Source organism: Periophthalmus magnuspinnatus, chromosome 4 (genome assembly GCF_009829125.3).
Source record: "Periophthalmus magnuspinnatus isolate fPerMag1 chromosome 4, fPerMag1.2.pri, whole genome shotgun sequence".
NCBI lineage: Eukaryota > Metazoa > Chordata > Actinopteri > Gobiiformes > Gobiidae > Periophthalmus > Periophthalmus magnuspinnatus.
In genome coordinates, this window is record NC_047129.1 from 16404071 (window position 1) to 16425080 (window position 21010).

The 21010-nt window shown below is 41.7% G+C and overlaps 1 protein-coding gene across 1 annotated transcript; it reads right to left on the reverse strand.

The window, feature by feature from the left end:
• Nucleotides 1-516: 516 nt before the first annotated feature.
• slc5a5 (solute carrier family 5 member 5) lies at nucleotides 517-20168 on the reverse strand. Its single transcript, XM_033964889.2, is given in 20 exon segments — nucleotides 517-627; nucleotides 709-795; nucleotides 878-963; nucleotides 1772-1869; nucleotides 1942-2132; nucleotides 3587-3673; nucleotides 4470-4540; nucleotides 4665-4777; nucleotides 4858-4946; nucleotides 8812-8831; nucleotides 8834-8895; nucleotides 8897-8938; nucleotides 10857-10997; nucleotides 11914-12031; nucleotides 12034-12068; nucleotides 12128-12209; nucleotides 14467-14518; nucleotides 14674-14739; nucleotides 17730-18112; nucleotides 20116-20168. Coding segments are annotated over 19 exon segments (1920 nt in total). The 5' UTR covers nucleotides 18099-18112; nucleotides 20116-20168.
• Nucleotides 20169-21010: the final 842 nt, after the last annotated feature.

Here is a 21010-nt window from a genome sequence, read left to right on the forward strand (position 1 = left end):
ACACTGACCGACCACCTAAACAAACGCTTACTCTCCTCTTTCCTGGAAAAACTAAACGAAAGGGACCTTGCTCTTCCTGGGGTTCGGCATTTGGACTGCGCTGTGGCCGATGAGGACTCGAACCGGGCCGCGGACGAATGGTGAAGCAACCCGGGACTGATGAGGGTTCAGGGGCCACTGGATTTAAGTTTATTGTTTACTTACCCTGCATTTAGTTTTTAAAGCGTTTATATTTAAATCCATGTTGAACTGGAATGTATGGAAGAAAGCAGTAAACACACAGTTAAATATTGTACTTTATTACTTAATTTTAGCCCAGTTGCCATATCCTCGTTTAGTCGGTTGCAATACAAACTTTGACCAGCAGGTGGCAGTAGAATACAAAACAGATAATGCTAATAATACAAGAGATGGAGTTAAAAATACATAGCCAAAAACTATTGACTCACACTGGCACATTTCACACCGGTTTACTGCATTTTATTTGATGCTACCTTTTAATGCTAAACACATTGTTTAACTAATGTGTTCCAACATAACCATTGTACAGTCTTGGGCTCCCTCTTTGGTGTTATTCCCCTGGTAAAGTCTCTTCTTTGGAAGTTGTGATTGTGTTGTCTTTTCAACCTTTAAAAAAATGTATTCTGTTGTATTGAATTAAATAACAGGAGAATGATTAAATTGATAATAGATTAAGTATTTTTTTACCGTTGTATTCCTTGTTCGACTTAAAGGAAGCTGTAGCTTTTTCTGTGTGTTGTGAACAAAAGACGGAAATATCTGTCTGTGGTTTGTCTTTGAAGAGAGAAAGCGTTAAGTTATCATAATAAATACAATAGGCCTATGTTTACCAGGTTCAAAAGTTCTAGACACTTACGCTGGGATCTGAAAGAATATCAGCTTTATTTTTGTTTAAGTCCCACCATAACAGACCTTCTTTGATTTGGTCTCTTTTTGTAGGCCCTGTAAAAAGAGAGCATCTACAATAGAATTTTGTGGAAAAATCATTTGATTTTTGTCAGTGCAAAGTAAAAAATAAAATACAGCTATTAAGCAGATATTATAGCAATTATGAATCCACAGCACATCAACAAAATATGGTTCCTTTAAAACATACAGCCAGTTTTTCAGGGGGATGCAATAAGAAGAAAGGCCCTATTATATTTATTGATCATTTGCAGCTGGTCATCAACATTCCCTAGGGGTGTGACGCTAACTAGAGGCATGCTCTGTCTGAAGCTCTGTTAAGACTTTAATCTGAGCTTTGTTTTAACACAGTCTGATTAGAAAGAGCTGACTTGGCTGGAACTACAACAGGTGAGCTGATTTAGTGCTGCTAAACAGGCCTCTCACACATAAAATTACAGCCATGAGCTAAAAGTTTTTTCATTTAGTCACCTAAACGGGACCATGAACGAAATTGTGCATTTTAAATCCATTTAGTATTTTTGTTGAGTGTTTACTAATGTATCACCATAGTAACTACTGAACATTCTACCATAAAAATGCATGTAGAACACCCCCAGTGTGATGCCACTGCAAAGTATCAATAATTTATCTAATCTAATATGTTTCCGTTTGACAAGGCTACATTCACATTTGGAACAGGAATGACTTTAAATAGCATGATATAAGCCTGTGTTGCCAGGTTGTTATCTTAACTGTAGACTGTAAATCCCTTTATTGCCCTTCAAACTACACTTGCTACTGAATTGTCTCATTTTATGGTTTTGAACATCAGCATGTTAAAGTGATGACTGTAGTATCATACCTGTAGCGTAGCTTATAATCAGCCCAACTAAGACCACAGAACTTGTTGCCATGGCTCCAAAGTACAGATAGGACATCGAGTAGAAGTTATGGATCCCCCTAGAGTAATTAAAAACAGGTCAATATGTTCATTTCTATTAAAACACTGACATGATAGCTTGAATGTCTCACCCATGCTCTTTGGGCTGTAGCCTTGTTGAACCAGAGATGGAGGAGGTGGTGTGTGAGGTGTTGCTGGACGCACACTTGTCGGTGTAGGTGGGTAACACGCCCATGGTATCTGCACTTGGAGGGTAAAGAGTAGAGCCGATTGCCAGCCACATAGAGACAAAATATCCCGCTATGATGCCTAAATAAGCTCCCTGAAAATATAGAGATTATAAAATTATACAGATTATAGAACGTATTGTTGGTAGAAATTACACTTTGGATGAGTGGATCCAGTACATTTACTTAAAGGAAGGTCTTATTACACAACAACGTAAAGACAAAACTGCAGTATACATAAATTTAAAAAAAAACAATTTTTAGGTGCATCTTAAAGGACCCATATTACACAATTTTCTGATCTATGTTATAATGTTGTTTCCTCATCACAAACATACTGTACCTGGAGTTGTGTTTTGTTTCATTCACACATGTTTAACACACAAATCCTGCATATTTAGGCATATGAGTTCTTCTCTTAAACAGAAAACACTCTGTTCCACCTTGTGATGTCATGTGGTAATACAAGAAGTGCCGCACTGTGTTTTTAAACTCCATACACCCTCACTAGAATCATTTGGATAATTTCAGCCCTGGAATTGCCGATCTCTACTGAACTAAAAGTAAAAGGTAGCTGTTCACTTGAAAACTACCCCTTCATTACATCACAAAGTGGAACCGAAAGCGGAACATAGCATTTTCAGCTTTGGAAATGTAGCCTGCCTTATTATTCTGGATTACTCAAACACATGTGAAAGAAACAAAACACAACAAAGGGTATTTTTTGATGAGGTAATAACACTCTAACATGGCTTAACGCTCACAAGAGTCAATTTTGTGTAATATAGGACATTTAAGTTAAAATATGAACTCAAAATTTGATTGTTATTGGGTCCCTAAAGTTGTCCGACTACAGCAAAATGTGACAAAATTTGATATGAGTATTCTGATTTCTTCTTCCCTCCAGCTCATCTGATCATCACCTCAGCACAAACTAAATGTAAAATTTTTACAGTTTATTGAAAAGGGGTGACAGTTGGCATTCACCTGTTTATTCCATCATATGACTGTTATATAATTTAATCTTTACACATGTCCTGTTATAAAATGTTGTATTATATATTTCCAAAGTAGTTGATATTGTCTGGTCAAAGAACAATTGGCACCATTCAAACTATTCTTAACTTCAAAGTTTGTAGCTAAATCTCAGTCTTGCTTTTATTTTGATTTTGGCAAATGGTCACATTTTTATACAGCGCTTTTCCACCTTCAACGCACTCAAAGAAGTAAACATCAAGGCACCACACGCCCATTAACACACATACTCATACACCAGTGTACACAGACACTGGGGGCGAGCTGGTTTAAGTGTCTAGCCCAAGGACATGACAGCATTAATCCGTGGGAGGTGGAATCGCACCGCCAACCTGTGGGTCAATGGATCTGACCATTTAACCAATGATGTTTATATCGAGAGTGGGATTCAAACCTTAAACCTAAACCAAACTGATTCCCACAACTGTAGAAAAACCCTGGCCTTTTACTTTATAACATTATGAATATACAATTTATACATTATTTTTATTTTTAATTTTTTTCATTTTCTTACCAGTTTATTTGCTGCTGGGACAAACATGCCTAAAATGTAAATTCCCAGTAATGGACCACTGACAACCCCCATCACCGTAAAGGATCCCTGCATGTAAAAACAGAAAACAACCATGTAAAAAAAAAATGCATGTATAGTTATGTAAGTTTTAGATACCACCAGATCTATCATGTATTTAAGGGGGTATAGTCAGTGGTGGAAGGTAACAAAGTACAAGTTGTAAAGTACTGTACTTAGGTAGAATTAGGTATCTGTACTTTACTTAAGTACACTTTACAGTGGATAATTTTTACTTTTACTTCACTACATTTGAGAGCAGGTATCTGTACTTTCTACTCCACTACGTTTATGAACTGGACTGAAAAGTAAAAAGTAGTTTTCATATGAGTGAGGGTAAAAGCCAAACTTAAATCTGTCAACTGGACAAAAAGTGAAGATGTTTGGCTGCTCATTCAAGCCGCTTCTTCAGTTCTGGTCAGATTACTGTGGACATTGCCTTATATCTGTTTGAAGGGAGGAGATAACTACACAGTTTCTGTATGTAGACTTGGTCTGTTGAGCTACTCTAGGTGTGCACTGAGCCTTAATGGGCCTACTGACTAGCTCTATTGTTTTCTTTGTTTCTTTTGTTTGCTCTGGGTCTGAGGATGGAGTTATAAATAGGAGATAAATGATGTCTAAGGCCCCCATTCCTGTTGAAGGAAAGATTGATTGAGGGCCTTAGACATCATCTACTTTTACTTCAGTAACTTTTTACCTCTGTATCTGTACTTTTACTTAAGTAACAAAATTGAGTACTTCATCCATCGATGTGTAGTGTGTATGGTAATCATCATGACAGGCCTGTGCATGGTTGATTGATTAATTAAATGAAATGTGGTACCTGAAGAACACCCCAGTCCAAGAATGAGGAGAGAGCAGCGACTGAAATGCAGCCGACTCCAAACAGAAAGGCTATGACAAAATGAAGTGGTTAAACAGTAAAAAGTAATTCGAGCATCACTGAGTAATCTATCTCGCATAAGACAAATGATTAAGTAAAATCAGTAATGGAAAGGAATGTGGTTTAGATACTTACACAGAGCTTTAGAAAGTAGAACTAGTTTTGACTGTGTAATATGGGGAAAATGAGGTCGCAAGATATCCTCCACTGTCACAGCTGCCATGGCGTTTATACTTGTGGAGGCAGTACTTTAAAATAAATACATGCCCATTATTATTTTTAAATTAATGTGTTTTAAATTTTAAAGGTCAATTACAGTCATTATTACCTTAGAGTTCCGCTGTACGCACAAGCCAAAAAAAGCCCTGGGAACCCATAATAGCCATCAAAGATTTCTAACACAAAATTTGGCATGTACTTGAAAATACAAAAGAAGAGAACAAAGATTATTTGAACTCCCTATATCAAATTAATAATAATAATAATAATAATAATAATAATAATAATAACTTATATAGCTGTTTCCATGATACTCAACGACAGACACAACAAAACCCAAATGAAAACAACAGATATACAAGGAGATGCAGTTATGTGAAGGCAGTTTTGAACAAGTTTTTAGGGCTTTTTTGAACATGGTGAGTGTGGATGAGTTTCTGATGTGTTTGGGCAGGGAGTTCCCGAGGGTGAGAGCAGTAGCGGAAAAGGCCCCGTCATCCCCAGGTCTTATGTTTAGTCCTGATGGGGGGAGACAGAAGGTTGGCATCAGATGATCTGGGAGCACGGGTGGGTGTGTGGAGGTGGAGAAGCTCAGACATGTAGGTGGGGGGCAGGTTATGGGGAAGTAATGAGTCTGGTAGGTTTACACGGTAAATGGTTGTCTTTGTCGTAACAGGATGAACTGCAACAGTGTGGAAAGACCCAAGGACAGGTTGCGTTCATTAATGTCTGTAATGTCATAATCTCACTAAGGGCATATGGTCAAACTCTATGAGCGAGTTACACTTTTTAGTGAATTATCCAATGTTATGATTGACTAAGGTTGAATTTTATTATTTTTCAGGGATGGTGTCTCTAAACTACAGCACAGTTTTCTGGAGCTATCCATCCATCCATCCATTTTCTTCCACTTATCCGGCCGGGTCGCGGGGGCAGCAGTCTAAGCAGGGACTCCCAGACTTCCCTCACCCCGGACACGTCCTCCAGCTCCTCCGGTGGGACCCCAAGGCGTTCCCAGGCCAGCCGAGAGACATAGTCCCTCCAGCGTGTCCTGGGTCTTCCCCGGGGCCTCCTCCCGGTGGGACATGCCCAGAACACCTCCCTAGGGAGGCGTCCAGGAGGCATCCTGAGCAGATGCCCGAGCCACCTCAACTGGTTCCTCTCAACGTGTAGGAGCAGCGGCTCTACTCCGAGCTCCTCCCGTGTGACCGAGCTCCTCACCCTATCCCTAAGGGTGCGCCCCGGCCACTCTGCGGAGGAAGCCCATTTCAGCCGCTTGTATCCGCGATCTTGTCCTTTCGGTCATTACCCAGAGCTCATGACCATAGGTGAGGGTAGGAACGTAGATTGACCGGTAAATCGAGAGCTTCGCCTTCCGGCTCAGCTCCTTCTTTACCACAACGGACCGATACAGCGACCGCATCACTGCAGACGCTGCACCGATCCGCCTGTCAATCTCCCGCTCCATCCTTCCCTCACTCGTGAACAAGACCCCGAGATACTTGAACTCCTCCACTGGGGCAGAGACTCACCACCCACCCGGAGAGAGCAAAACCACCTTTTTCCGGTCGAGAACCATGGCCTCGGATTTGGAGGAGCTGATTCTCATCCCAGCCACTTCACACTCGGCTGCAAACCGCCCCAGTGCCTGCTGCAAGGTCCTGGCTCGAAGAAGCCATCAGGACAACATCATCTGCAAACAGCAGAGATGAAATCCTGTGGTTCCCAAACCAGGCCCCCTCCGGCCCCTGGCTGCGCCTAGAAATTCTGTCCATAATATAATGAAACAGAACCGGTGACAAAGGGCAGCCCTGGCGGAGTCCAACATGCACCGGGAACAGGTCTGACTTACTGCCGGCAATGCGAACACAGCTCCTGCTCCCGGTCATACAGGGACCGGACAGCCCTTAGCAAAGAGCCCCGGACCCCATACTCCCAGAGCACCCCCCAAAGGGCACCACGAGGGACACGGTCGAATGCCTTCTCCAGATCCACAAAACACATGTGGACTGGTTTGGGCATACTCCCATGAGCCCTCGAGGACCCGATGAAGAGTATAGAGCTGGTCCAGTGTTCCACGACTAGGACGAAAACCACATTGCTCCTCCTGAATCCGAGGTTCGATTATCGGTCGGATTCGCTTCTCCAGTACCCTGGAATAGACCTTACCGGGAAGGCTGAGGAGTGTGATTCCCCTGTAATTGGAACACACCCTCCGGTCCCCCTTCTTATACAGAGGGACCACCACCCCGGTCTGCCATTCCACAGGTACTGTCCCCGACCGCCACGCGATGTTGCAGAGACGTGTCAGCCAAGACATCCAGAGACTTGATGGTACTCAGGACGGATCTCGTCCACCCCCGGAGCCTTGCCACCGAGGAGCTTGCCAACCACCCTCAGTGACTTCAGCCAGGGTGATGGACGAGTCCGCCTCTGGGTCCCCCAGTTTCTGCTTCCTCCTCGGAAGACGTGACAGTGGGATTGAGGAGATCCTCAAAGTATTCCTTCCACCGCCCGACAACATCCCCAGTCGAGGTCAGCAGCTCTCCACCCGCACTGTAAACAGTGTTGGTGAAGCACTGCTTCCCCCTCCTGAGGCGTCAGACGGTTTGCCAGAATCATCTTTGAGGCCGTCCGATAGTCCTTCTCCATGGCCTCTCCGAACTCCTCCCAACCCCGAGTTTTTGCCTCTGTGACTGCCCGAGTCGCAGCACGCTTGGCCCGCCGGTACTCATCAGCTGCCTCAGGAGTCCCACGAGCCAACAAGGCTCGATAGGACTCCTTCTTCAGCTTGACGGCATTCCCTTACTTCCGGTGTCCACCACCGGGTTCGGGGATTGCCGGCGCGACAAGCACCACAGACCTTACGACCACAGCTACGAGCAGCCGCATCGACAATAGAGGTGGAGAAACATGCGCCCACTCGGAGTCCATGTCTCCAACCTCCCCCGGAATCAGGAAGAAGCTCTCCCGAGAGGTGGGAGTTGAAGACCCCCCTGACAGAGGGGCTCCGCCAGACGTTCCCAGCAGACCCTCACATGCGCTTGGGTCTTCCAGTCTGTCCGGCTTCCTCCTCCGCCAGCGGATCCAACTCACCACCAGGGGGTGATCAGTTGACAGCTCAGTCCACTCTCTTCACCCGAGTGTCAGACACGCGCTCGGAGGTCAGATGACATGACACAAAGTCGATCATCGACCTCCGACCTAGAGTGTCCTGGTGCCATGTGCACCGATGGACACCCTTGTGCTCGAAACATGGTGTTTGTTATGGACAAGCTGTGACTAGCCACAGAAGTCCAATAACAATTTTCTGGAGCTATTATAAAAATTATGTATTAGACTAGACTGAAAACCCTCCTCTTCTCCCTGGCATTTAATATTAGCTCGACAGGATATCTTGGTGTTTTATTGTACCCTTCCTATGTATCGTGTGATCTGTATATATGTTTGTTTTTGTGAAATTGAATCTCCATCATTTATTTATGTGAACCAGAGAAGACCATTTAATGTGGTTAGGCCGGGTAATTGCAAAGACATTAGCCTTAATAGACCAGGAGTAAACATGGTGTGTTTTGTTTCATTCATATGTGTCTGAGTAGCCTTTATTACTAGTCTGTCTACATCTCCAAAGTTTGAAATGCTTTGTTCCACCTTGTGAGGTCACGTAATGGTAGTTTTTCAACCTACCTTTTACCTTAAGTTTCAATAGAGATTGGCAATTCCAGGGCTGAAATCATCAAAATGATTCTAGTGAAGGTGTATGGAGTTTAAAAACACAGTGGTGAACTTGCTGTACTACCACATGACATCACAAGGTGGAAGAGAGCTTTCAATGTGAGAAAAGAACATAGCCTTCATATGCAGGGTTTGTGTGTTTAACATGTGTGAATGAAACAAAACACAACTCCAGGTATGTTTGTGATGAAGAAACAACATTATAACAGATCAAGAAAATAGTGTAATATGGCCTTTTAACACTAATGGTACCATATGATCTGTCCTGCCCTCCAGCTCAGTTTGAAACTATGGGCTGTTTAGAATACTTTTATGTCAACCTATGTACCAGATCAGGTGAGGCGATTCTCCAGACTTCAGAGGGTCACACTCGGCGTAATAGCCAACATGACCAATCCCACAAGTTGCTGCCTGCCACGATGAGGCACAAGCCCACCTGGTTGACAAAAAGAGCCCTGCAAAATACACCATTGGATTAAAAATTAAAAGACAATATTGTACTCAGGGCTATATAATGTCTTACTTGTGCTTTCTAAATTAACCTCCTTCAGACTTTTTGTAAACTACTTCTTTCAGTATTGGCATTTCATGTACAATTTCTGTATTCACTGGTTTTCACATATAAAATGACTTGCAGAAGCTCAAGGACCTATTTGAGCTAAACAGTCTGAGCCCCCCAAGGTCATGAAGTAAATTTCCCATTCATTTTCCGCATAGACTTTTTGGAAATGTTCAATAAGGCACAGTGTGTGTGGTCCATAAAAGAGTTGGTTTAATATATTTTCTGAAAAGTATATGGGGGAAAATGAATAGAAAATTTAAATGGCAGTCAAATTGTCTACTGTACGTACACTTTAAATCAGGCTAAGAGTTAATAGTTGCTTGTATTGAAGTGGGTTAATTGCATGGTAAGGCATGGTATCAGTATGAGGTCTAAATATATATGTGATTACTGTACTGGAATATGCCAGGGATAGTAATTCTGGATTAAGCAGACCAGGGTAGTGGTCCCTCTGTTTAAGAAGAAGGACCAGAGAGTGTGTTCCAGTTACAGGGGAATCACACTCCTCAGCCTCCCCAGTAAGGTCTATTCCAGGGTACTGGAGAAGAGAATCTGATCGATAGCTGAACCTCAGGCAGGATTCAGGAGGTGGTTTTTTTGTCCCAGTCCCAGAACACTGGACCAGCTCTATACTCTTCATCAGGTGCTCGAGGGTTTATGGGAAGTTTGCCACAACCAGTCCACATATGTTTTGTGGATCTGAGAAGGCATTTGACCGTGTCCCTTGTGGTGTCCTTCGGGGGGGGGGAGGAAGGGGGGGGGGGGGTGCTCCAAGAGTATGGGGGCCTTTTGCTAAGGCTGTCCGATCTCTGTAGGAACCAGAGCAGGAGCTGTGTTCGCATTGTCGGCAGTAAGTCAGACATTTTCCAGTGCATGTTGGACTCCGCCAGGGCTGCCCTTTGTCACTGTATCTGTTCATTGTTTTTATGGACAGAATTTCTAGGTCCAGTCAGAGGCCGGATGATGTCTGGTTGAGGGACCAACAGCATCTCCATCTCTGCTGTTTGCAGATAATGTTGTCCTGATGGCTTCATTGAGCCATGACTTTTAGCAGGCACTAAGGCGGTTTGCAGCCGAGTGTGAAGTGGCTGGGATGAAATCAGCTCCAAGACCATGGTTCTTGAGTGGACAAAGGTGTCGCTCTCTCCGGGTGGGTGTAGAGTCCCTGCCTCAAGTGGAGGAGCTGAAGTATCTCGGGGTCTTGTTCACGAGTGAGGGAAGGGTGGAGGTGAGATTGACAGGCAGAGCGGTGCAGCGCCTGCAATGATGCGGTCACTGGATCTGACTATTATGGTAAATAAGGAGCTGAGTCAAAAGACAAAGCTCTCAATTTGTTTATTTATTTATTTTATTTTTTATTTCATGAACTTTGAGTAATGACAGAAAGGACAAGATCGCGGACACAAGTGGCTGGACTCTGCAGGGTGACTGGGTGCTCCCTTAGAGATCGGGTGAGGAGCTCAGTCACACAGGAGGAGCTTGGAGAATAGCTGCTCCTCCACATCAAGAGAAGCCAGCTGAGGCTGTTCTGGATGTCTCCTGGAGAGATGTTCCGGGTACATCCCACTAGGAGGAGGCCCGGGGAAGACCCAGGACATGTCTCTCAACTGAGCTGGGAATCGGCCGGAAGAGCTGCAGGAAGTTTGTATGGAAAATGACGTTTGGGCCTTCCTGCTCAGCAACCTGGCCCCGGATAAAGCGGAAGAAAATGGATGGATGGAATATCCCCGCAATTAATCAAAATACAAGAGGCAGTTAGGCCCATGTATTTGCAGGTTTAGCATATCATAGGACAACAAAAAAGCACTTACAACTGGGCATCTTTTTCTGTTCGACAAGATATATATCGCTGAACTTGAGCTTGATTTACTCCATACATAGACAGCCAGACCATAGCGCCACCAACAGACAAGCTCCAGAAAGTGTAGCGCTTGCGAGGGTCGACGTCAAAACTGTAAATAGCAAGGTCAAGGTTAAGGTTAATTTTTAAAGCATGTTTAAAATACAGTCATTACTGCCTAAGTGCTGTTCAAATTTGACTAAAAAGCATAATAACCAGAAAATAGTCAAAAATGTGAGTTTTCAGTATATACTTTAACCTTTCAATGTTTGAGGCAGATCAATACTTGCAGTTGTATCCAGCAACTGCAAATGCCCCGTGCCCCTTAATCTTAAGTCTCAAGTGGGGACCAATTTAAAACCAGACCATTAAAACCCTTTAAAGACAAGCAAGAAGATTTTGAACTGAACTCAAGTGATATGATATGGTGATATGGTCAGAGCGTCTTTTGCCAGTAAGGACCATGATCTATAATAAGAACTGGATAAGACATTCTCCTCTGTACCGGATCGAGATTGACTAGTGGCCTCTCCATAGGTACTGCAGCTTCCAGGAGCATGGGCCCAGAAGAATTTCTCCCATAGAGCACAAGGCATTTTTTGGAAATCCAAATTACCCGTGTTCAGCTGATGTGGCATCCACAGCTTTACAAGGTCAGATTTCTAGGGATTTCTTCTCTATTTTTCACAACATGACCATTTAAAAGTTTTAAATCCTCGAAGCCCCTAAAAGTTAGCTTTGTAAGGTTTATCCTAGACCCATTCTGAGCCCACACTAGCTTCCACTTTATCAGCTATCACTCTGACTCTGATGGTGGAAATGCGGATGAGAAAATCATTTTGACCCATACACCAAATGAGCTCAGGCATTGAAAGTAATACAATGCCATCTTGGGTTCACCTTCCAGATTTTATTATACTTCCATGGTCAGGAGGCATGCAGCATTACGTGTTTTAAATCAAAGCATTCAGTATTAAAAGAGGTTCGAAATAATGATGTTTTGACATTTATGTTAGAAAAAGACCTACTCATTGAAATTTATACGAGATCCATTGTTGGCAATCTCCAGTACACGCCCAGGACCACCAACCAGAAACATGCCTTGGATGAAAATGGCAACAAAGCCTGACATCATGACTATAATCTGAACACATCTGTCCAGATAACAGCCTTCATGCCTCCCCTGGTGCAAAGAGAGAGAATGAGATAGCAAATATGCACCAGCAATGTTATTTTATCTACAAAACTGCATTTACCAGTGTGGTGTACAGCGTGCATATGATCCCAGTGGAAAACAGAGACAACCACAGATTGAGGCCAGTGGCTGAAAATGAGAAGAAAAGATTTATTTAATTTATAATCCTTAGACCTCAACCAAGAGACATTTACTCAAGAGGTTGGATTCATGTTGTAGAATTTTATGTTTCGTTGGAGAACAGGAGCTATATAACAAATACTTTCAACTACAAATAATCACATCTATGGGGCTGAATAATGACCACTTTCTGAAGCTATTCTGAAAAAGTATTTGCTTTTGTTTATTTATACTGACAGTGAAGATGTTGAACATGGCGCTAGTTATTTTTCATATCAATAGGCCTAGGTAATTGCAGGAATATTAACCATAAACCAGGTAAAAAAAACAAACAAATTAACTCACAGTTAAACAGAAAATCCCACTACAGAATTCTGACCTGTCCTCCAAGCACAATGTTAAACTACTGATACTTTGGCAGTGACATCATGCCGAGAGTCTTCTACGTGGATATATATGTCTGTGTAATTCCTCAGGTCTGATCCATAGTACAAGCCAAAAGTAAAACTGTCAATTGGACAAACAGTTGTAGGAGTGAAGACGTTTTGATTCTCATCAAAGCTACTTCTTCAATTCTGGTCAAATTACTGGTGGACCTTGCCTTATATCTGTCTGAAGGGAGGAGCTAAACTACACAAAAAACTGAAAAGAGCTATTGTTTACAGTTTCTGTTTGTAGGCTAGGTCTACTGAGCTACACTAAGTGTGCACTGTGCCTGAGTCATACTTAGTATATTCATTCAGCTCTTAGTGGTGCTTTCACACCTATAGCAATCCTTTTAGGATTGTCTTTCCTAACAAAAATAGCTTCTTTAACTCCCCTCTCAAAGCATTTATTTCTCTGGGTAAGATCTGCACCTCACTATCTTCAAGGAGTGGTTAGTGGCTTTGAGATGTAGATGTACAGCAGACTGGGGGTCCCAAGGAAGCTCTTGCGACGGTGTTGATACATCCTCTTATGGAGTGGCTGTTTAGTTTCTCCATTATAACATTCACTGCACTCTTTGCCACACTGAATGGAGTAGACCACATTGCTTTGTTTATGGCTTGAGGTTTTCTCCTTTGGGTGAACCAGTTTTTGTCTTAAAGTGTTTGTAGGTATCTCTATCCTCAGACCCAAAACAAAACAAAAGAAACAAAGAACATAATAGAGCTAGACGATGCTAATAGGTGTGAACGCACCCATTAAGAGTGATGAATATGACTCAGGCACAGTGGAAACTTAGTGTAGCTCAACAGACCTAGCCTACAACAGAAACTGTAAACAATAGCTGTTTCAGTTTCAGTGTAGTTAGCTCCTCCCTTCAGACAGATATAAGGCAGTGTCCAGCAGTAATCTGACCAGAACTGAAGAAGCGGCTTGTATGAGCAGCAAAACGTCTTTTACTCCTACAACTATTGACAGATTTTAATTTTGGCTTTTACTATGTATGTGTATGGCAGAAATGTTCACCAGGTGGCACAGTGCAAACATTAAAAAACATTAAACATTAAAAAACACTGCCAAAAATATTGTCTGAAAATTCAAGAGAAAAACAAAAATAAATGGGTTTAAACAACACATTTTCAGGAGCCTGTGATCAATACGAGTATTCATGGTCCTGTTTAGGTGACTAACTGAAAAACCGTTACTAAAGCTAGCTAGCTTGTGGCTTGTGTTGGACTTTCAACAAAAGGGTGAGCTGACTAACTACTGACTAATGCTAGCAGGCTTGTGACTGTTGTGTAAAGCTCAAATTAAAGTCTAACAAATCCTCAGGTAGACGAAGCGTGCTTAGAGTTAGCGTCACACCCCCCAGGGAGTGTTGCTGAAATCAGCTACAAAATATTTATGGAAATTCAGAATGTTGCTGTCACATGAACACAATCTACAGGCCTATTGACCTTATCTCCTCCCCCTGCCCGCTTTTGCTTTAAATTACACTAAACCACAATTTTTTTTGTCCACACTTCCGGTTAAGTGGGAATCCCATTCATTTCAAAAAGTTAAAATGGTGATATAAAGTAGGTTGATTTGCGTCCAAGTGCTACAAGTCAACAATGCACTGATTTTGTGGGAGGCTAAAATAGCTTTGTAGTCTAGCCTGTATAGAACTTATCTGCTGTCAAGATCGGCAGCCCCATGCAAAATAATACAACCTGAATAGCGAGTGAGGCGCCCACAACAACTTCAGCTAACTTTCCGAAAGAATTCATGTAATGTTAATTGATAATCCCAAAATATTAGTTGTTCATTTAGGTTGTAGGTTAGACCAGATTTTACATACCTTCATTGAGGATCAGAGCAGGGTGCGTAGATCACGATCCCAGTATAAGCAGCTGTAAAGACAAACTTAGTGAAATAGTATGCAAAGACAACTGCCTAAAAACATCATTATCATGATTTTGTTTCAGTTAGGACATTTGCTACTTTTTGCATTTCTTTTGTTTCCATGGACGATGTTTGCATAACAGGAGCAACACAAATGACTTACTGTAGCTACAAGGAATTGGACACTACCCAGAAGCTGCATCCCTCGGCCAAATCTCAAACGCAGATACTGAGACAGACAGACAGGTGAAGTTAGTATCTCTCTCTCATCCCTCTGCACCTCCTTTAATCACTCATTCACTTTCACTATTCAGTATACTGGAACACAGGTGCAGGCTGGATTATAGCTGTAGAATCTCTGCTGTTTTTTTTGTTGTTTTTTTTTATAACAAGAATGCTATAGGGTATATAGTCCAGCGGTTCTCAAAGTAAAATATTCTGTCCGAGTACCTCCATCAATTTAAAGCAACAATATGTAACTTTTAGTCAAAAATAAACAAAAAATAAAAGTAAGTGTTCATTTTGATTGTGTTTATCGCATCTCCATGGAAATGTTCCTTTGGCAATAACCTTCCACGGTATAGCACAACATTTATGTGTCTCCAGGGAGAATATTCCGAATTATGGTTTTAACTTTCTATTTCCATGGAATCGTGCAGGTGACATGCCACCTCCAGACAGCTACATACTGTACCTTTACCCAGGTCTATAGCAGGACTATTCCAGCTGGTCTAAATTAGGACTAGGTCTTAAAAGGACTACACCATTGCTGCAGAAGTTCAAAACAAGAACTTAAAGACGGAGAAAATGTGGATAACAAATATCGTATTTTCCGGACTCTACGACGCTCCGGAGTATAAGTCGCACCAGCAAAAAAAAGTGTAATAATGAAGAAAAAAACATATATAAGGCGCATTGGGACTATAAGTCACATTTTTGGGGGAAATTTAACCATTAAACCAAGAACAGACATTTTATCTTTAAAGGCAAGTTATAATAATAAAAACAATAAAATAGAGAACAACAGGCTGAACAGCAGTACAGCACACTAACGTAACACATAGACAACGAACTCTCTGGTATGTTTATGTAAGATATTAAGAGTTAATCAGATAACTAAAGCATAAAAAAACAAGCTAACAAGTTTACTTTCGATCTCACTTTAAATCACTAAATCCATGGACTTCTTCATCCTCAGTGTTGCTTCTGAACAACTTCGCCTGCTCCAGAAGTAGATGAAGCACCACTCCAGAAGTAGATGGCTGTCTGTCATGATGCCTGCATTGTCTGTCCTCCTGAGTTCTTCCCCCTCCCCTACCTGTCTGTCTGGAGCTGGGCGGAGTTCCTCACTCCTCCCGCGAGCACCTGGGGCGCATCAGCGCAATCACCTCCACCTGCAGCGGAGCTTAAGATGGACAAGCTTCAGACACTCGGTGCCAGACCGTCCGCGTGTCAACGTATATGCCTCAGCCTAGCTTTGTATTTGTGTTGCCTGTCCGCCCGTTACTTACTGGATTTCTGCTACCTTCCAGATTCCTGCTCTCACTCATCCCTGCTCCTGCCTCTGTGCTCCAGCTCCGGTACAGTCCACCTCACTGCCTTGCCTCCTGTCCCATCTTGGTCTCCGGCTTGCTTCCTGTCTCCAGCCCTGTCTCCCGCTCTCTGGACTATCCCTGCTGGGTCTTCCCTGTTCCTGGTCCCATCGTGCTCCGGCCCTGGCTGTCTTTGTGCCCGCTATGGACATCTCTGCCTGGCTTGCCCTGGTCTCATCCTGATCCTGTCCTCGTCCTGGTCCTGGGTTTTCCGTCCCTGCTTGGCACCACTCCCGTCTGGTTCGCCTCCCACTCTCTGCTCCCTGTGTGTGTGTTACATGAACTATTAAGACTGAACTTTCACTACCTGTAAATAAAACACTGTAAACCTGTCCCGAGTCCTGCACGTCTTTGGTCCACCCTAAACCCCGCTGTTACGACACTGTCATACTGGTACAAGCCCAGAGTGGCCTCGTACAGTTGTCAGTGTGACAATAACGAAGATGTGAAATTATATATTTTAATAATTTCACATATAAGTCACATCTGAGTATAAGTCGCACCCCTGGCCAAACTATGAAAAAAAGTTCGACTTAGAGTCCGGAAAATACGGTACTCTCAAATAAGCAAAGACTTGAACTAAAGAAAATTCCTGCTTATGTACCACCAGTGGTCCACATACTACAAGTTTGAGAACAATCCATAGAAAACACTGGCTAATTAGACCTGGATGATGCAAATAAAATTATTACAGATAAAACTAAAAGGTGCACTGTGTAACTTTTTGGAGGAAGGTTCACCACCTGCTTGTCTCCATGATGTCTTTGTTTTTCCTGGAATATGCCACAGTATGGCATTGAGCATATCTATTGTTTGAAAGCATTGCATTCTTACAGTTAGCAGTGTGCACCAGAGCATTTCTACAGATTTTATCTGCAATTTGGCCTGGTGGCATCACTTGCTTGTCTCCATGGATATAAATAACTTCAATGCTGCCATACTGTGGAACATTCCAGCAGACCAATCTCCATGGAGACCAAAAGGTGTCGCCCTTCACTCCCTCTTTAAAGATACACTGTGTAGTTACACAGTGTATCTTTAAAGAGGGAGTAATACACAAAATTGGCTTTTGTTATAATGTTCCCTCATTAAATGAAGAAGAGGTTAAAGATGTTGTCCATGCATGTTTGAGTCATTTAGCGATCACTCACAGGCCCTTTTCAAACCCTCCTTATGGTTAGCTGTAAGATTTGTCCAATGTCCCACCCATAAGCCTAAGTCACCCCGGTTCTCACACCACAATTCTCCATAAATACACAAAAACATGATACAAAACAATACACAAACCTGATGAGATGTGCAGTAGATTGCCAAGTGTAATGTTAGAGTACTGTGAAAGGGAGTGACTTTTGCCTCAGAGTGTCAACAATTATTAAGATAAATTATAAAACATGTTAATACATTGATCACAGAGATCTAAATATGTTATGTGTTAGTATTTAATACCCCATAAAAGTGTATTATCCTTTCTTTGAGTACAAAGCAATCCATTATTTATCTTGAATGAATCTGAAAACTTAGTTTCTTGTTACTATATAACACTAAGTCTCTCATAAGTACTATCATAATTTAACATATATGATGACTTATGATGATTAAATGATTTCATATTAGAATACAACTGAACCTGGTTGGTGCTGGTGATGCCCAGACGATAGAAGACAGGCAGAAAGAGCAGTGCTGTGAGCAGAGAGTTGATGCTCTGGCCCAGGCACATGTAGAGAAACTTAAAGCCATATCGTGAGGACTCAGAGGGGACTCCCAGGACCTGGATGGCAGACATAAAGCTGGCACAGAGCGACAGACCGACCGGGACTGCGGGCAAACTCCTGCCTCCAGTGAAGAAGTCCTCTGCACTGGCAGCACCAGCCGCGGGTTTCTTCAGGGCCTGGTACAGTCCGATCCCCATAGAAATCACCAACATGATGGAAAACACTGCATAGTCCCACAGACTAAAGCCCAAGGAGGAGGATTCAGCTGCGGGTGCTTCCTCCATGGTCTGGTCCAAACCTGTTATGATGAAAAATAAGCAAGACTTCCACATACACTATAAAAACATGTGTAATTGTATATGGGAGTATGCTAGATGGGGACAAGACACAGACATTGTTCTTTGCCATGACATATTCAAAAGGTAAATTCACAAATGCTGAACCTGATCATTTCTATAATTGACTAGACCCAAGAACTCACTGTATTACAACAGAAATCTGGATTTTAACAATATTCATTTAAGCTGCCCCACACTTATGCCCTAACATAAGTCTCAGGACACTTTTTTATATGAACTGCCTGTTTATTTGTGGCAATCAAAGTTCAAAATAAATAAATAAAATAAAATGTGTACTTTTTTTAATCCAGAGATAAATTTTAACATGTGTAAACTCTTGTCACATGAATTGTTGTTAATACTCATCTACGTCACTCAATGCCATGTCAGCAGCCAACATGAGCAGCTTTTCATTATAAACAAGCTGCTCATAATCTAATCTCCAAAAGCTCACAATCACCTAAAACACACTGTTTGGTGCAGCACTGTTACATGCTGAACAGAGGCCTTACAGACTGATATATAATAAAAAATTGCCAGTTCGAACTATACAACTTATACTGAATTATGTTGAATTTATGGTCTATGCAACTGCCACATCTGACACTGAAGCTGGCACAGTGGGTAGAGCAGACAAAAAATTTCACATGCAGAAGAATTTAAGAATACTTTATAAGCAACCTCAATTATAAGCAATTACGCAATTATTATAGTGACTTAATCTCTGAATGAGGGTTTTATGGAGCCACATAGAGCATGATACAAAGGTCAACAAGTTCACAAATTCCAACTATACTGCAAAAAATATACTAAAAATACACTAATTCAAAATAGTAAATCTTTACTCCTAAAGCTCCAAATATCCTTTTGTTGTCCCTGTAAAAGTTTTGGGTGTCTTGTTCGTCCAAATAGACAAACAGTGAAAAGACAGCTGCTGTTGTTTTATTAAGTCCCGATAAGAGTACATAATGACATTTGGTTGTTTAGATAATTAGGCTTAAATATTATGAATAAAATAAATATAATCAACATATTCTGTAAAACTGGAGAAACCTGGTATAAATTAGGAAAAACTCAAGTTGGGTACAATCGTTGTTATTGTATGTATGAGCATTTTCATTGTCTTGCTATGTTCAGTAAAGTGTGTTTTTGTTGTTTTGTTTTGTTGATGTTTGGGGTGACCAGTTTTCAACATTAAAAACTGGAACATACTGGGTTGGGGTGGTTGGTAATAATAAACTTGTGAAAAGAACGTGTAAATAAGACCATTATTAAGAACTAGGTCCATTCTCACTTCACTTGTGAATCAGTTTATAACATGAGAGACTTATGTCATTACAACCGATTGCACTTTTTGGTCTTCTGGTGATTTTAAAGTAATAAAATAAGAGTTTTCTGCATTTGAAACAAAAACATTTCAGAAAATATTAACCTTTGTACAGTTAGCGCTAATCAAATGGATCCAAAATAGGGAAACGTTGGACATTTCTTGTATAAAACTGGTACAAATCACTGGCTTTGAATAAATTCACTGGGGCATGAGACAAAATTGATTAGTCACTTACGACTTACTAAAGTTTAATGCTTTTACCAGCCTTAGGACAACAGGGTAGTTTTAGCTATTGTGCTTATTTAAGTTTAAACTGTTGGCTGAGACACTGATTAAAATACACGGCCCTGATTAAAATTCTTAGATAAATATGAGATTTTATTTCTACTGCATGCAGAGATAAACCAGACTAGACCAGAGCGGGCCTATGTGATGGCAAACTTCATAAGAGACATCACATTTCTCTCTCTACACCCATCACTCATCTATGAATTAAGAATAAACAAGTTTGGAATTCCTTGTGCACATCATTATAACAAAGTCTACAATGGATCCCAGACAGAAGAAATCATGCGCAGGTTATAAAATAAAACAAATACAAATAAGTCAATAAATATATATATATGTCCTTACCGCAGCAGGTGTTTCGGCAGCTTGAAGACAGAGGAATTTGCTGACAGAATCTCTCTCCTTCAGCAGTTGCTCTTTTTTTTTTAAGAAGCATGCACGTTTTGCGCATGCGTCATCCCGTCTCCAAGTCCCATCGGCGCTGAGAGATCGAGTGATGTGATGATTTGAGCAAATATCAAACATGTAAATCCTGTTTTTCGTCTTGAAATGTGTGGTAAGAGTTAGTAGGTTACTTTTATCCTGTTGCAAAAGAGGAAGGTACTCTGACCGCATGGGAGTTTTATAGGTAGGCAGAATGGGTTCTTTTTAAATTGGTCTAACGTGATAAACTTTGCTGTTATGGTCTCGACAGTTGCACGTGACCCCAGGTGTGTAGTAGTCACGTGAGGAGAGCTGTCTGCGTGATGAGACCAAAGCAGTGCACGTGCGCGTCTATGCGTGTTATGAGGAGGCCTATGCTTTTTATCTGATATGTCCTTTTTACAGAAAACTATGATAACCTTGGGCAGTTCCTTCCTTTGTGTGTAGACGTCACGATTAAACACTTTAAATGGTAATAATTAAACCATGTATTTGGGCCAGTCATGTAAAGGGACAGTGTGAACCTCATAATGGGAAACCAAAGTGACACCCAAATGGGCCCCAGCTGAATCTGGGTTGATGCTTGTTTGAAACCATTATCATTTTTGCTTATCACGGGGAGTTCTAATACAAACACTCACATAATCTATACTTGTTATTCTGTTTGGCTAAAATATAGATAATACCAAGTGTATATACATTTACGAAAAACAAATAGCGTGCCAGGGGTCCCCAAAATGGTTCCTGCAGCAGAAACCTGACCCTTCACACAGCCCATTTTGGTGATTTATTTATTTCTGGAAGTATGAATTTACAT